The sequence below is a fragment of the Gigantopelta aegis genome, chromosome 10 (genome assembly GCF_016097555.1).
Source record: "Gigantopelta aegis isolate Gae_Host chromosome 10, Gae_host_genome, whole genome shotgun sequence".
NCBI classification, from domain to species: Eukaryota; Metazoa; Mollusca; class Gastropoda; order Neomphalida; family Peltospiridae; genus Gigantopelta; species Gigantopelta aegis.
In genome coordinates this window covers 23,287,955-23,306,542 of record NC_054708.1, presented here as the reverse complement: position 1 = coordinate 23,306,542, position 18,588 = coordinate 23,287,955, and the positions used below count along the sequence as shown (strand labels likewise).

Below are 18,588 nucleotides of genomic sequence, written 5' to 3'. Positions count from 1 at the left end.
GACAATTCCGCATTATTCATTCTAATAATCTGCCACCAAGTGGCAATGGACAGTTTTCGGCGAACTATTAGACGCTTATTAAACACAAATGGAAAATTGTTTTCCGAAAACCTGCATAAAACTTAACTGAACAAAAACTTGGTTTTCCCACGTGTGAGGGTAGTTTTCTGCACGTGCTATTTGTGCGGGTTCTTGACTGGCAAGACAACGAAACGACAGTATGGAGCGTGGGAAGGGACATGAATTTTACAGTATTAATATTGCCTGGCTACCACCCATAATAATAATTTGGTGACAATATAAATTGGGTGGTGCTTAATTAATTTCCAGGTGTATATATCATCCACAATATACAACATTAAATTGCCTTCGACAAAATCAAATTGCCCTTTTTAGAATTTGGTGACCCCCCCCCCCCCCTTCCCCCTTTAAAAACATCCTGAACTAATTCTGGATTTGCAAGATCACGACACTGAATTTTCTATAACTAACCACCATTCACTTCAATGCTTATTACAAGAATATGATAGATATTTAAATTAAAAGCATGACCTTTTAAAAGTCAAAAACCCTACGCCGTATTTAAATAAAGATCACTTTTTAATTATTCAAGATCAAACTCAGTCTACTATATATGTTATTAAAATCAGATAAGAAGCTGAAATTTCACATGATACCTGTTATTAGAAAGAAGTGTTTTATTTAACGACGCACTCAACACATTTTATTTACGGTTATATGGCGTCAGACATATGGTTCAGGACCACACAGATTTTGAGAGGAAACCCGCTGTCGCCACTGCATGGGCTACTCTTCCGATAGTACCTGTTATTATGCAAAATCTACGTAAATTTAAAGGGACATTCCTGAGTTTGCAGCAATTTTTAAGATGTTATCGACTAACAGACTTTTTAGCCATTGTAATTACATATCAAATATATTTTTTCTGCATACAATATTAGTGGTTGTATATTAAACGTGCTTCTGGTCGTTCTAATATTTGTACTAGGTTAAATTTCAATTTGTTTCCTAAAATAGTTTTTTTCGTACGTACGAAATTATTTGGGCTTCTCACAAATATTAAGACGACCAGAAACACATTGAATATACAGACATATTCTAAACAAGAAAATATATTTAATATGTAAGTTTAATCGTAGAAATATTTTATTAGTCGGAAACATCTTACAATGCAGCAAACTCAGGAATGTCCCTTTAAAGAGACAGTCAGAATTTGCAGCCACTGTAAAGCCCCGGACACACTGTCAAGGATCGTCTGGCCAGATTCACGACGGATGAAAACATCACGGATGCACCACGTTTTAACTACGGTTTTCGACGGATAAACCAATGATTATTAAGGATAGAGGTTAGTTGACAACGGGGAGCGCTACGGGTCGCTACGAATTGCTAAGGATCGATATAGTTTAGTACGGACCACAACGGATTATCACGAATGATGCCGGATCGTATCCGTGGCAAACCCGGCGTCCTGATCCTTGACAGTGTGACCGGAGATTGAGGCCGGGGATTATTACGATTAAGTACGGATAAGGACGGTTTAAGTACGGATTATTACGTTCTTCTACGGATCATTAAGGATGTACTACGGTTGTTCGATCCGTGATGAATTTTTGAACATGTTCAAAATTTTCACGGACATACAAGTACTACTACGACTGATCAGGGATTTAATATGGACAGCTATGGTTCTCTACGGACCACAACGGACTGACACGAATGATGCCGGATCGTATCTGTGGCTAACCCGGTGTAAAAGGAACGCAGGTCCGTAGGAACAGTAGTCCTATCGGACCTCCATAGCTTAGGAACCATAGTCCTACCCGGACTTTCATACCTGATTTATTTTTAAGTTATTTTTATCCTAGGACTTGTATTCCTACCGGACTTAAATTCCTTCTACAGCAGTGACAGAAATATAAGTCCGGGAAATTAGATGTCCGTTTGTTATACTTTGCAATTTGCACGAGCTGCCAGAAAGACACGAGAAAAAAAGTGAAGTTTTGGCAGCCTTCCCTCGTAGTGTGATGGATAAGTATACGAGTCTCTTAAGATTATTCTGTGTTCAAATCTCTATGTCAAAATTTTTTTTCTCTTTTTTTTTTACGTCATAGACTTGTGGATCAGATACGTGAGTGAATTTTTGTAATTGTCTTACATTTTTGTCAGCATATTGAAGTTGGACGAATATCTTGCTTTTTTTAAAAGTATATAATGCAACTACAGATATAAAGTAGGCTATGTGTTCATGTGTTCAACACGTAGAAATATATATCTAAAAAACAATATGTAGCCCAAAATTGTTATATATATATATATATATATATATATATATATATATATATATATATATATATATATATATATAGTAGTCGTTTTCGAGTTGAAAGACGCTATTTTATAGAGTGCTCAACCGTGTGGGAGCCAGATACATCGTTAAAAGTGTATGTTTATCTCTACATGACAGGCTTGTTTCGTGAGAGAGTTGAATTGAATTCAACTCTCTCACGAAACAAGCCTGTCATGTAGAGATAAACCATACACTTTTAACGATATATATATATATATTTATATATATATAGAGAGAGAGAGAGAGAGAGAGAGAGAGAGAGAGAGAGAGAGAGAGAGAGAGAGAGAGAGATATGAAAACTGGTAACTAAAAAAAAAAACATTTGGCGAACAGCAAAAGACAATTTCTGTATATACCAACATGATTTTTAATAATATGTTTTATAAGTTTATATTTTGACGGTAAATCACAATCTGATTATTTGTGATTTTCTTAATCTTTGTCCGATCGGACTTCCATTCCTCGGAATCCTAGTCTGTGGGACTTGTATTCCTATGAATTTAAGTCTGTGGGACGTGGATTCCGAGGAATGTAAGACCGTGGGACTTTTATTCCTGGTACTCCTGGCCCACAGGACTTTCAATCCTAGTATTCCTAGTCCTCTGGAATTTATTTCCGATATGTATATATATATATATATATATATATATATATATATATATATATATATATATATATATATATATATATATATATATATATATATATATATATCGGAAATAAATATATATATATATGATTCCTGAAAATCCCTGAAATAAAACTTTGAAAACTGTACTTAGTTCTAGTAGTTAGTACTAATAACTAGTACTATAATGACCAGTTAGGCCCTACTACAATATAAAAATAACAGGAATAATAAGCATGAAAAATTACCTTTTACTGATGAACAATTAAAAATAGCATCAAAACACTTGAAATTAATTATCACTGACTGTCATATGGCAGTTTTGACCATCATAAGCATAAGATACGAGTTGGGGAAAGGGTTTCTGCATTGTTATACCTGGCCGTAAGGAACATCATAAGCGTTCGAGACTGGATGGAGGTGGGGTTGGGGGGGGGGGGGGGGGTCACTCCCCCAGTGCTGGGGACAATTTCGGGCAAAATGAGCTGGCCTGAAATCTTCACCATACATTTCCATCATTCTACTCACAATATTAGTTGTAATCCATGTACAAATGCAGACTGATTTGTTTGGAATCCTATATAGCGTCTTGGTAGTAATGCGAATATAAACATACGTTGTGTTCCAGATTCGGGCAGTTTCGTTTCATTCGGGCAATAAAAATCAGCCTGCCCCCACCCCACCCCTACTCCCAAAAAAGGAGCCTGAACGCCTATTATGACCAAAACTGTCAAGTGTAAAAGTGTCATGAATAGTTAGTCTGTTTAAAAATATCTGTGTAAATTGTGTGTGCATATTATTGATAGTATGATAATTGTTCAGGGGTTACTGTTTTGTCTTAATCAGTGTAGTGGCCCATTGAGCTGCTAAAACCCACTATTTCTATTAAATGATAAACCTTAATAATAACCATTTAACATAATTTGTAATCGATGGTATGGTTGGTTGGGACTAAGATATAGAGCCCAGAGTCTGATATGTCATATGTTAGACCAAATTAATTTTTGAAAATGAGTAAAATTGACAAAGCAGGCACATGTTCAGTAAATTATGCAGGGGTGGAGGTCTAGACTGTGGCAGGTAGAAATTTGTTTTGAAGAGGAGTTTTTAGACCACGCCACCCCACCCCACACCCAACGTACATGCGCCTGCAACATTATTGACAAAAAGGCACAAACTTAAAAATTATATAAGATAATTTATATAACGCAGATATCACATTTTTATAGTTGAATTATTATTATTATTATTATTATTATTATCAACATCAAATACCAGTATATAATGTCTAACAGATAATTGTGTTGGTAATATCAGATGGGCAAGTTATACTTATCTGCGAGTACTAATACATGCTTGGAATTATGGAAAATCTTTTCGAGTTACTTTTAAAGGGACATGCCCTAGTCTTTTTAAACACTAACGCATATTTCTTACTATTATATCCGTTTTTGATAACTTAAATCATACTTTACTTAGATTTTATTGTTTACATTATCAATTTCCGTACATTCGAAGTGTTTTTGGTCATCCTGGTGTTTTTAATATCACAAAATGCATTTCTCATATTTTTAAAAACACACGTGCGTCTGAGAAGTAACAGTTATGGAGTCGAGTTTTAGTCTATTTTTAGAGGGTAATTCACCATTTCAAAGTAACAGACTCATATTTCACTCAATTGTAACTTTATCCAAATGTGTTACAGGTTTGTAGATTAACAAAACTTAGTGGTAATTTTCACGGATTGAAACTAGGGTATGCCCCTTTAAATGTTTAAACATTTATTAGTTGGAACAACACGCAATGAATAAAGACCTTAGTTTTGCTCGTGTAATAAGGTCAACAAATGTGTACATACTCTTGCAAATGATATAAATGGAAAATATTGGAATAAATAGAAAATATTTAAATAAGGAGAGGCGCCAGTATCCCAAGTTAATTAAATAAACCAGAAAGGAAACTGCTTTTCATTTTGTTTACATTTATAATTTATTTTGTATATGTACCATCGGACTTAAATTTTTATTGTCCAGGAATGCAGGCACGACCCGGACTTAATATCCTGGCAGTCAGACCAGTATTCCTAAGGAACGTAAGTCCTAGGACTTGCATTCCTAGGTATATTAGACCTAGGACCTGCATTCCTAGGAGACAAAGTCCAGCCAGACAACTATTCCTACGGAATTGCATTCCGTTTACACCGGCGTCCTGATCCTTGACAGTGTGACCGGGGCTTAAGATGTTTCCGACTAACGGATCCTTTTAGACGACTGAAATTATATATTAAACATATTTTGTTGTTTTGAATACCAGTATCTGCATATACATGTATAAATAGAAAAATATCTTTAATAATATAATTTTGTTGTCATAAAAAAAAGAATAAGAAGTTTTGTTTAACGATAGCACTAGAGCACATTGATTTATGAATCATCGGCTATTGGATGTCATATATTTCGTAATTAGACATATATTCTTAAAAAGGAAACCCGCTACATTTTGTCATTAGGTTAATAGATAATTAATAATTAATTTGTTAATAGAGTTTAATGTGCATATTCAGAACAAGCGGTTGTAGCGCACGCCTGTCATGGGCGCAGCTACGTCCCGCCCTGTTATCAAAAAGGGACTGGGCCTGTTAGTTGTAAATTGCAGCAAACTCAGGAAAATCCCTTTGGAATCACAGTTTTGTCCCGAATAGACAAACCAGATAGTGGGATATCAATCTTAATTGGAAATAAGCATGAACATTATTTTGAAATCAGTCAACCAGAATATCGATTTTGAGAACCAATATGTGCAGTCTTTTTACTTTTTTTCTTCTTTTTTTTTTCTTCTTTTTTTTCAATTTTTCTCTTTAAGAACTGATAGTTTATCGTAATTCTTGTAAAAAAATAGGTTTTTACTTTCATTCTGTATTTTAAATGATACTGAGTTAATTGCATACATAAATAAAATATTGTCCTATCTGTTTATCTGTCTGTAAAAATAAGTTGGTCAAGGATCCCTGTGCATCCTCAAAGTTCATCATCATGGTGCAGTCACGCTTGCCAGTGTGGGGGTGAGGGGGAGATTAAGCTCAGTGGTAGAGCCAGTCTTAAATAATGTTTGAGAAAATCACTATCCCTCACAGAAGCTTTGTATTATAGTAATAGTTGTCCGGCCTCGGTGGCGTCGTGGCAGGCCATCGGTCTACAGACTGGTAGGTACTGGGTTCGGATCTCAGTCGAGGCATGGGATTTTTAATCCAGATACCGACTCCAAACCCTGAGTGAGTGCTCCGCAAGGCTCAATGGGTAGGTGTAAACCACTTGCACCGACCAGTGATCCATAACTGGTTCAACAAAGGCCATGGTTTGTGCTATCCTGCCTGTGGAAAGCGCAAATAAAAGATCCCTTGCTGATAATCGGAAGAGTAGCCCATGTAGTGGCGACAGCGGGTTTCCTCTCAAAATCTGTGTTGTCCTTAACCATATGTCTGACGCCATATAACCGTAAATAAAATGTGTTGAGTGCGTCGTTAAATAAAACACTTCTTTCTTTCTTTATAGTAATAGTTAGTATTTTTCATTATCCCAGACCAAAAAAAAATCATTAGCCTGAACCGGGGGCTACTGGATTTATTGAACCCTGGCAAAGCTCTCGCCTGAGGTACGATGTGTCACAGAATCGGTCTCCCTCAAAGGACTGGAATTTTCCCGCCCCAACCAGTCCCTCACGACTGTGTGTGTGTGTGTGTGCGTGTGTGGTGTGTGTGTGTGTGTGTGTGTGTGGTGTGTGTGGTATGTGTGTGTGGTGTGTGTGTGTGTGCGGTGTGTGGCCTGTGTGTGTGTGGTGTGTGTGGCGTGTGTGGTGTGTGTGTGTGGTGTGGGGTGTGTGGTGCGTGTGTGGTGTGTGTGTGTGTGTGTGGTGTTTGAGGGTGTGGTGTGTGTGTGTGTGGTGTGTGTGTGGTGTGTGAGTGTGGTGTGTGTGTGTGGTGTGTGTGTGTGTGTATGTGTATGTGTATATATATATATATATATATATATATCAAATATCGTGTTATGTATTGTCTTTTCTATGGGAAGTACATAACATAAAATATCCCCTGGTGCTTATCGATTGGAGTAGCCTATGTGGCGGCAACGGGTTTCCTCTTAACCAAATGTAGAAATAACCATATTATAGTATATTAGACACCAAATAGCTGTAGTTTAAAACGTGCTTGGGTGTCGTAAAACAAACATTCCTTTCCTTTAATCTTCCCTGGCCTGCTGCCATTGTAAGAAGTTTGTTTTGTTTAACGACACCACTAGAGCACATTGATTTATTAATCATCGGCTATTGGATGTCAAACATTTGGTAATTTTGACATAGTGAGGAAACCCGCTACCTTTTTTTCCATTAGTAGCAAGGGATATTTTATATGCACCATCCCACATACAGGATAGCACCATACCATGGCTATTGATATACCAGTCGTGGTACACTGGATGGAGCGAGAAATAACCCAATGGACCCACCGACGGGGATTGATCCCAGACCGATCGCGCATCACTAAGCTACATCCCACCCACACCCCCACCCCCAGTTAAAGAGACTGTCCCGAGTATGTTGCCATTGTAAGATGATTCAGACCAATAAAATAGTTTAACGACTAGAATTGCATACTAAATTATTAATATATAGTTTCTTGTATAGAATATGTGTCTGTACATCCAATGTCTTTCTGGTCGTCCTAATGTTCATAATTGGCCAGACTGGATTTGGCCTCCCAATATTTCATACGTACGAAAAGAAATAGATTAGGAAATAAAATAAACTTTGACCTATAGTCCGTCCCACAGCGAACGCCTTTTTTTATACTTTGGAATTTTTAATTGTTGTTTTTTGTTTTTGTTTTTTTTAATTTACTACAAGTTATATATTTCTGAGACGATTAATTTGTAGATTTCACACAAAAATTGTATTTCCAAAACATTTTTTCATTTTCTTTTTTTTTTCTTCTGACCGTAAACCAAACTGATGTTATTTACAACACACAAAAAAACCTGTTTATAGAATGATGGGAAATACTATAGCACAAACATGAGGACCAGTAGACAGACATACAATATACAGCCAGCGATATTTTATGCTGAGAAATGTATTAAATATGTAATTTTAGTCACTAAAGGGTCTCCGTTACTGGGCATAATATTAACATTGGCAACACACTCTGGACAGTCATTTAAAACATCGATTACGAACTTGCAATGGACAGCAGTGGATCGGTGGAAGTAAAATATCCAGTCAATCTAAGCAAATTGTGTCCGCGTTTCATAGATTGACTGGACTAAATTGGCGTTTTAAGATTTAATGCTCATTCCTGCTTATGGGGTTTTCACATACCAGCTAATAGTCTTATACTAGTGTATCAAAATATGTGGTATCGTGTCGTGATCGTAATATGTGATGTGGTATATGAAAAGCCGTGGTATGTGCTGTTCTGCCATATAAAATATCCCTTGTCGCTATTCGGCAATATGCCGATGTGACGGTAGCGAGTTTGCTATTACGGTCTGGAATGCAGTTTAAAATGGATTAGATAGGAAGCTCAATGTAATGAACGAATCTTAATTTTGTGGTACATGCTGTCCTGCTTACTAAAACTGCATACAAAATACCCATTGCTGCTATTCGGTAGGAGTCGTCTATGTGGCGGTAGCGGGTTTCTTGTTACTATCTAGAAAGGAGTTTAAAATGAATTTATTGAAAGGCTTAATGCAGTGTTAATTGATTTAACAAAGTTAATGTTTACTAACTGTAACACAGCTTTAATTGTTCATGAAGATGAGAGCTTAGATGAAAATGGTTGGTAAAGCCATATATGTGTTGTGCCAAAAACAAACAGCTTCCATCGTGAGGCGTTCCTTTAGCTGAATCCCGAGTCATTTGCAATGCGAATGCGGCAAATGGCCGAATTAAAAAAGCGACTTTCGTTAATAACAACGAAATTAACTAAAACACACTCATATTTATTGGTTAAAACAAAACAAGTTATAAAAATGAGTAAAAATGAGTAAAAATTTGCATTTAAGGGTTAGTACCTTAATAAAGTAGTAAAAAATACAAACGCCCAGTAAAACAATATAGGTATCACAATGTACTTTTAAAAAGTCGTAAAGAAGACTAGAATAAAATGGATTATAAGGAATGAACACTCTTGGACAATGTCATCAAATACTTCCACTTCAACTTTGGTATTCCGTTTTACTGATATACAACTCTACTGGCTTGGGCAACCGCAGCTGGTCAGAACATCTTGCAATATTTTGTCCCATAACCTTTCTAATAGCCAGTCGGCACAATCGTTTCAAATCCTTGGGATCCTTTTTGATTGGCGGAACGTCATGACGAAAAACCCCAGGCATCCTGTGACACATTCCCAGACACAGACGATGGGGGTGGTTTGATTTAATTTTCATCATAGCTGGACAGGTGAGGAAATCACACCCTGCTGCTAAAAGAATCGATATTATACGAGTATTGGAAACGTATGAGGCCAGGAGAGCAGGCGTCACGGGGCCCACACAACAAGACAGAGCCGTTTCCCAGCTAGCTGCAACATTTACGGAACATCCCTCTAAAACCAAGAGTTCCACGGCCCTGGCGTTTCGGTTTCGTATTGCATAATGTAATGGCGTCATGCCGTCTGCGTCTGAGAGATTCACGTCTGCCCCCGACTCCACCAAAGCTCTGAGACACTGAAATCTGCTGTCATCGTCTGACGCCTTCTTCTGAATCAGAGTCGGCTGCCACGGTTCTGGTTGGATGCTGTAGTGAATTGCGCCTTTCTTTTCGACTTTCGACTTTCTGTTTATGTCGCAGCCGTGGTCTACCAGCAGTTTGACGCAGCTGTCGAAGCCGAGTTTAGCCGACAGCATCAGTGGCGTGAGACCTTCGTGAACCACGGGGTTCACCTCAACGTTTTTGGAAGACAGGATCAGCTTCATGCAAGTGACTTGCTTCTCAACTATCACGTAATAAAGAGATCGTTTCCCCTTTCTGTTGGCGCAGTTTACATCGACGCCATTCGTCAACAAGAATTCCACGCTCTCCTTTCGGCCAAGTTTTGTGGAAATCGTTAAGGCGGTCTCGTTGTGGACCCAGTCCGATTTATTTATTGCCGATTTCACGCCTCGCAAAATTCGTGAAAGTTCTTCCACGTCGTTCTCTTTGGCAGCGACGACAAAGTCATACATGTTGACAGTCCCGTCGGCGTCGTATTTTTGTGACGGAATTTTCATTTTCGAAGGTTTGGTCGTCTGAAAAAGAAACAACACAACATCTGTATAAATCATATGAATACTTTAAATCTTTTTTTTTTCTTTTTTTTTTACATCGTTACCTCAGCCTAGTTTAATAGCATATCAAGGATTTATTCAGGTATTACCAAACATAGCCATTAGGTCCCTTCTGAAAAGCCAATTGACACTGAAAATACCCAATTTGATATGTAAATATTTTTAATTACTAGTATATCTGTTCTAATTAATTTAACAACGGTGTGTTTCATTATTCATTGGCCTAAAAGAACACTTAAAGACCCAATGAATCTATTGATTAAATCGCGCCAATTTTCCCAATCATGTCAGACATGGGATCATTGATAAATCCCTGCATACTAATCCGATCTGTAACAATAATCTCACAAATACGACTTTTGAGCTAGGTTTAATGGTATATGTCTTATTGTATGCTACACATAGTGCTCTGGCTAACACGAAGGTTTAAAGGGGTTTTTGCAGACACCACTAGAGTACATTGATTAATTAATCATCGGGTATTGGATAGCAAACATTTGATAATTCTGAATCGTAGTCGTCAGAAGAATCCTGCTACATTTTTTCCTAATGCAGCAAGAGAAAGCGATCTTTTATATGCACTTTCACACAGACAGGAAAGCACATATCACGACCTTTGACCAGTTTAGTACACTGGTCGGAACGAGAAGAAAACAATCAGTGGTTCGACCCTGCAACACAAGCAATGAACCGACTGAATTTCAGGGCAAGTTCCTTCAGTCCTGCTTCAGTATTAAAAGTGTCCTGCCTTGGGCATACTACATGCTTGTAACACAGAGAAGCCCTCCAGTCACTTCCGTATGCGGTCCAAAAAACAAAACAAAACAAAAACTTGTTTTTGCACCGTAATTATGGAAGTCGGACCCCATTTCAGTATTGCATAACCTAATGCTAGTTTCAGACTGTCAACTGTCACGACGGAGATGGCCAACTCGACAGCTGCGTTCTAATTTAGCACACTCCCGACTTAGACGGGTGAGCTAGGATTAACAACGAATCGGTCGTAGGAGTTGTGTACGACGATGAATCGAGTTGTAAGAGCGATAAGACTAGTAACTGGACAGTCGTAAAAGTCGAGTGATTGGCAAATTGGCCAACTGTCGTGTCAGTTAGTAGTCTGACCCTAGCATACCAATCAAATCATTTTAGTTGCCCAAAAGATAATAAAAAGAAAATGAGCATTCTTTTCATTGGAACTTATCGCCTACAAGTAGCCCATTGGCTGCAACAGTGATGTATTCCATGCTGAAGATATATTAATTTCACACGGAATGCCATCAGGTGTCTACTAGTTACTGTGTTCGTATCCCAGTACAGGCTCCCGCCCAGTCAGTGTTAACAAGCAGGCGTAAAGTCACTACACTGTCTGCTCTCTGATTAACCACCAACAACCAAACAATAGCCCATGTCCTGGGTACACATCCTAGATACATAAAATCGGATTAAAACAAAATGGGTACACACACCTCAGCTATCTGGGCTGTCTGTCTAGGACAGTGGGTTAGTTGGTTAGTGGCTAGTGAGAGTGAGAGTGAGAGTGAGAGTGAGAGTGAGAGTGAGAGTGAGAGTGAGAGTGAGAGTGAGAGAGAGAGAGAGAGAGAGAGAGAGAGAGAGAGAGAGAGGGTGTAGTGGCCTTACACCAACCCATTGAGCCCTTAAAAACTCGGCTTTGGACTGGAGCCGGTACCGGCTGCGAACCCAGTACCTACTAGCCTGGAGTCCTATTACTTAACCACTGCGCCACCAAAGTCGGTAAAATGCAGTTATTTCATCACGGGCTTAGAAAGATGCCAAAAAGTGGGGTCGGGAGCGGGCACACACGCATAAACTAGCCTGGAGTCCTATGACTTAACCACTGCGCTACCAAAGTCGGTAAAATGCAGTTATCTTCATCACGGGCTTAGAAAGATGCCAAAAAGTGGGGTCGGGTGCGGGCACACACGCATAAATTAAAAAAATTAAAAACATCGCTGCTGCTACAAAGGCGTGGGGGGCACATCCCCCCCCCCCTTTGTAGCAATTAATAAATTTAGTATGTAAACAATTTCAAATTACGTTAAAGAAGGGGGGTAGAGATAGCAAAACAAAACATTCAAAAACAATCATTCAATAATAACATTACGTCATTAGTGTTGATTAAACTGAGTACGTCTTAATATTTGTTGTTTCAGTATCACGTATTTAATATACTAGTAATCATAACCTACCAATTGAAACCGGAAGATGGTGGAATATACCAAAGATTTGAAGATACTAACGAATATGCTGTATTTGTAATAAATAAAAAAAAACTGTATCAGCAACGAATTCCATTTCTTATTTGAATGCAATATATTAAATGATCTTAGAAAACGTTATTTATCTAGCTATTACTGCAAAAAAAATTCAGTGTTAGGCCTATTAAAATGAAGATATTATTTATTAATATAAATCAATATTTTTTCAGTATATAACAGTTATAAAATGATGTAATGAAAACATGACATTTTACAGATGTATGAGTATGCATATGTATTTAAATGAAATAAATGTATGTAGTTATATACATGTATGTATATATGTATATATATATGTATACATCATATTATTTCATTATTGCTTCCCCACTGGAAATGTTGAATGTTTAATGTTGCTAACACTGTATAGAGTATGTTATGTTTGTTTTATCTAACGTACCATGGATATGGTCCGAGTGAAATAATATAGAGCCAGGTGGACAGTTCCGGATAGTTTACGAATGACTGTCGGGGAAACCAGGTAACTATTGTTAATCAACCGTGTCCTTTACCTTTACCTTCGACCTAACAACACAACAAGAATTACTGCGTTGTAGTAAAGATAATACTGGTAGTGCTAAAGGGCATTCGAGATATTGTTTGAGTGGCAACATACACAGAACCAAATGTTCCATTTTACACTAAAATTTAATGTATTTTCATCTTCTATAATATTAAGATTCTATTGTGCAACTATTGCATCATCGAACTTTACGCGCCTAGCGTCATCCTGTTTTACTTTAGAAGTGTTATACAATGTTGTGTAAATATGGAATTTCATGTTTCTCATTCTCGTTCTGGTGAAATATTAATTCTGGAGTCTAAACCAACCGCTTCTTGTCCAGTACTAAGTTTTACCACAACGTGAACTCGTATAATAAACCATGTTGTACACAAATTACCACATCGTGTGATTACTTCTAGTACCGACAGCGATACAAACTCGAGTGATAACCATTCTTCAGTCGTACAAATGGAACACTAAAACAATGACATGTTGAATGACTTATTATAAGAAAAAGATGCAAAACTGTCTTACCTACAACAGTACACGGTATTTCTGTTTCGTGTGTGTGGACGGACTATAAATAATGACCTCGCATTCTTTGTTGATGCCATGCGGATAATACCCTTCTTCCGTATTGATTGGCGTATTATTGGCAAGTTGTCAGGGGTTGCCAGGGGAAATAACTGGTGTGAATATGGGAGAGGTTGTGAAATCGAAGGTTGGACTATACCAATTCAAATCCCATAGGCGACCATGTTAACGTTTGTGTTTAAAAACACTATATGCAATATATCAACCAAACTGTGACCCATAAATATCAGTACTACAACCCCTACCTCAAAGTATTAACTGCTGAAAATGGTACCTTTCATGGCTCATTTTCGGTATAACCAGATGTTTCTGCAACACCCCTAGTTTCGCACAAAATTTGAGTACTTTTTTTTTACAGGTACCCCATACATGTTCCAAGCACAAGACTACTTGACACGGTGGTACTACATCAAATAAAACTGCATACATTTTTAGCCCAGATGAAACTAAATTTTTTTTACAACCAACACACTCACATTTATAACCAATCACAGGACTTGTGGTGTTAACTTCTCTATCAAAAGTTTGGTGCACTTCGAACTTCGACCCAGCCGGAAATTAATTGGTATAGTGCAACCTATACTGATAACATACATGTTTCAAAAGGTGGCGAATCATGGGTTTTTATGACAACCAGGATCTGGTGTCTTCTGACATAAACTGACAACCTCACTGAAACTGTTGTTTCTACAGTGCAACCTAATGTAATGTACACCTCACAAAGCACATGTATTTTGTACAGTTTTGTACAAATGCAATATGTCATATTTGAACAAATAATAAAAAATTAAAAAATACTCCTGAAGATATTTACTGTCAGATGAGTGTGTGTGCTCAGCTATATATGTAGAGACAGTATGGCTATTCAGAGTACTTCAACTCCTTAAACTTATTCCACTGAAACGCATGTACTTGACTGACCCCTAGATTATGAAGACCTCAATAGGCACATCAAAGAAATATCAGTATTAAAAAAATACAATGTCTGAGGAAGGAAAAACCAACATGACTGCATCTGTATGAAGTAATGACTTAATGTCCTGCACATCACTGTTGGAGGGAAATCCTGTATGCTGAGTGTGGGCATCTTCAAGTTACCATGTGCGGGAATTTCAAATCCATCAGCTATGCAGATTTTCAAATTGGACCATCAAAACCATTGGCAGCCACCAATATTCCTGACTATATTTTATGTATACCCTACTGTAGTTGGAGGTTTTAAATATTTGTGATATCTGGAATTATCATGCAGCTTTCGCATATTTATTTTTGATTCATTACTAAAAAAACCTGTTTTTAAATGACATAATTACCCGAACATCTATTTTATTGCATTATTTTCTAATCCAGATCAATAAATTATGTATATTGAATGTATTCCTACAATCTGTAATCCAGCATATCATTTAGCTATTAACATTGGATAATACAGCATTAACAATAAAATAAATCATCAAATTACACCAAGGTAGATAATCAAATCTGGAAAAATTGGTTCTTAATCTAGTATACACTTAAAATACACTTCATGGGAGCAAACTAAGTGATTATTTTAAAAAAAGATTTGATCTGGAGACCTAAAGATATGTTTAACAAGCTTATTGTTATGTATAAATGAGAACAGAAGGCACAATAGTGACAAAAAATTTAATTATGGCTTTGGTAAAGTTTTTTTTTCAAAGTAAAATTTTATTTCCCCTAAAACTACAAATTTGTCTAAAATATGACTTAGCACCCTATAAATATGCCAAAAGGACAATAAAAATCAAGGTCTTTAAAAAGTTAAGCTATCAGAAGTACACACATGAAACATTAACTACCGTATGTTTATAGAAGTTAAAGACATTCTCCCAATATTGGCACAAGTTATTTTTAATATAAAAATAAATTGCTATTAAAATCTAAGTTCAGACTGCCTAGATATATTAACATATTTAAGAGCAGTTGTATATGCAAGTCAAACACCATGTAAATAAAAACATTCAAATCTTTATAGTATGAATTATAGGCCAAAACCAACTTTTCCTCAGTGCTAATTTTTGTTCAAACTCCATTCAGAGCTATGCACAGTAATTATTGTCAAGGTCAAGGTCATTGTGAACTTGCATGGCCGAGTGACGGATAATTAATCAAATAGTGTAGTTTAATTTAATTTAATCACAAAAATCATAATCTTTTTTATTATGCACTGAATATGTGCTATAGGTTGGACTATACCAATTCAAATCCCATGTTAACGTTTGTGTTTAAAAACACTATATGCAATATATTAACCAAACTGTGACCCATAAATATCAGTACTACAACCCCTACCTCAAAGTACTAACTGCAGAAAATGGTACCTTTCATGGCTCATTTTCGGTATAACCAGATGTTTCTGCAACACCCCTAGTTTCGCACAAAATTTGAGTACTTTTTTTTACAGGTACCCCATACATGTTCCAAGCACAAGGCTACTTGACACGGTGGTACTACATCAAATAAAATTGCATACATTTTTAGCCCAGATGAAACTAATTTTTTTTACAACCAACACACTCACATTTATAACCAATCACAGGACTTGTGTTAACTTCTCTATCAAAAGTTTGGTGCACCTCGAACTTTGACCCAGCCGGAAATTAATTGGTATAGTGCAACCAGAAAGATAGAAGTTTGTGAGATATATATATATACTCTTCAAAAAAAGTAACGCAAAGCCAGATTTTCATTGTATGTTTCTAAATCGTTTAATACATGAAAGAAACATGGCAGAAACTTGCAATTTGACACAGATAAACAACATAGACAGAGGCTGTTGTAACAGCCATCCAAGTTCCCAAGGTCCCGTTTGACGTCACGTACAGTCAGTAACGAGTGTGACCCCCATGAGAGTCAAGTACTGCCTGGCACCTCCTGCCCATCGAAGCAATCAGATGACGGATGACATCCTGCGGAATTGTAACCCACTCGGCCTCCAAAGCGGCAGCCATCTGTTGTAGTGTCTGAGGTTGGGGTTGTCGTTGTCGCAAACGTCTATCCAGTTCATCCCACAAATGCTCGATTGGGTTTAAATCTGGGGATTTGGAGGGCCATGGAAGAACATTGATGTTGTTGTTTGCTAGGAAGGCTGTGGTGATGCGCGCTGTATGAGGACAGGCATTGTTCTGCTGGAAAACAGTGTTGCCGTTGGCCATGTTGGGGACGACGTACGGGCACAAGATCTTGTCCACATAGCGCTGTGCTGTCAAGTTCCCCCTGATGTGCACCAAGTCTGTCCTGGCATTGTAAGAGATGGCTGCCCACATCATCACACTTCCACCACCAAATCTGTCCACTTCCTGTATGCAATTGCGTGCAAAACGTTCACCTCTTCGGTGGTAGACACGTGCCCTTCCATCCTGTCTGCGGAGCATGAATCGCGATTCGTCGCTGAACCACACGTGTCTCCATCATCTTTGAGGCCATACCCTGTGTGCTTGACACCATTGTAGTCAAAGCTGTCGATGCTGCTGGGTTAAAATCACGCCTCTAACAGGACATCTGGGTCGCAATCCTGCCTCTCGTAGACGGTTCCGGACAGTCTGGTCAGAGATCCTACGCAGTCCCGGTATTGCAGATTGAGTGGAGGTAGCCGTGGTCGTCCTTTGGCGTAGGTGGTGCAACCGGATGTAGCGATCCTGGGTAGGAGTGGTGACACATGGTCTACCGGATCTGCGAAGGTCACATGTTGATCCATGCGCCTGGTAGCAGATCCATAATCTTGAAATGGTGCTAGGGTACACATTGAAAAGCCTCGCAACCTCCGATTGGGATTCGCCTGCTTCCAATTGTCCAATGGCGTTGTTCCTCTGTGCTTCATTCAGTCTTGGCATTGTGAAAGCTACGCTGACAGTTTTAAACTGAGTACAGCTAAGTCCTGAACCCTGCACTTTTATAGGGCTTCTTGTGCCTCTTGCACGTGCACACCATGCCGACCGTTCAAATCGCCGAATTGACCGCCGGTGCGGTTTTCGATTGTTAACTTTTTCACACCTGTCTTCAAGGTCATCAAATTCCAAACAACTTTGCTGGTGAAAATGCATTTGGTACGCTCCATTACACAACATACTTAGCGTTCGGAACACAATGTTTTCACACATCCATATTTATTAGGAAAATTTCATTTTTGCGTTACTTTTTTGAAGAGTATATATATATATATACACTAAGATGTGTGTGTGTGTGTGTGTGCGTGTGTGTATACACATATATATACATATACACACAGAGAGAGAGGGATGTTATTTAATGACACACTCAACACAATTTTATTTACGGTAATATGGCATCAGACATCGTTGAGGACCACAGAGATACAGAGAGAGGAAACCCACTGTCATCACTTCATGCGCTACTTTTTCTATTAGCAGCAAGGTATCTTTTATATGCACCATCCCACAGACACGATAGTACATACCACAGCCTTTGTTACACTGGCTGGAACGAAAAATAGCCCAATGGGACCACTGACGGGGATCAATCCTAAATTGACTGCACATTAATCGAGCTCTTTACCACTGGGCTATGACCAGCTCGAGAGAGAGAGAGAAATTTGCTATTCCATTTTAACCCTAAAAATATTAGTAAAATTTGTTAGGGGATAAGTAAGCAAGGAAAGGAAGGATATGTTTTTATTTAACAACGCACTCAACACATTTTATTTACTGTTATATGGTGTCGGACATGTGGTTAGTCTACAGATATTGAGGGAGGAAATCCACTGTCACCACTTCATAAGTACTCATTCTGAGGAGCAGCAACGGACCTTTTATATGCACCGTCCCAAAAGACAGGATGGCACATACCATAGACTTTGATATATCAGTTGTTGTGCACTGGCTGGAACGAGAAATGGCCCAATGGGCCCA

At 38.0% G+C, this 18,588-nt stretch overlaps 1 protein-coding gene across 1 annotated transcript; it reads right to left on the bottom strand.

The window, feature by feature from the left end:
* Positions 1 to 8,985: 8,985 nt before the first annotated feature.
* LOC121384075 (putative ankyrin repeat protein RF_0381) lies at positions 8,986 to 13,772 on the bottom strand. The gene is made up of 2 exons (XM_041514296.1): positions 13,640 to 13,772; positions 8,986 to 10,285 (listed from the first exon to the last, which is right to left on the bottom strand). Exon 2 carries the CDS (start codon positions 10,265 to 10,267, stop codon positions 9,212 to 9,214), a length of 1,056 nt encoding a protein of 351 aa, XP_041370230.1. The 5' UTR covers positions 10,268 to 10,285; positions 13,640 to 13,772; the 3' UTR covers positions 8,986 to 9,211.
* Between the last annotated feature and the right edge of the window lie 4,816 nt (positions 13,773 to 18,588).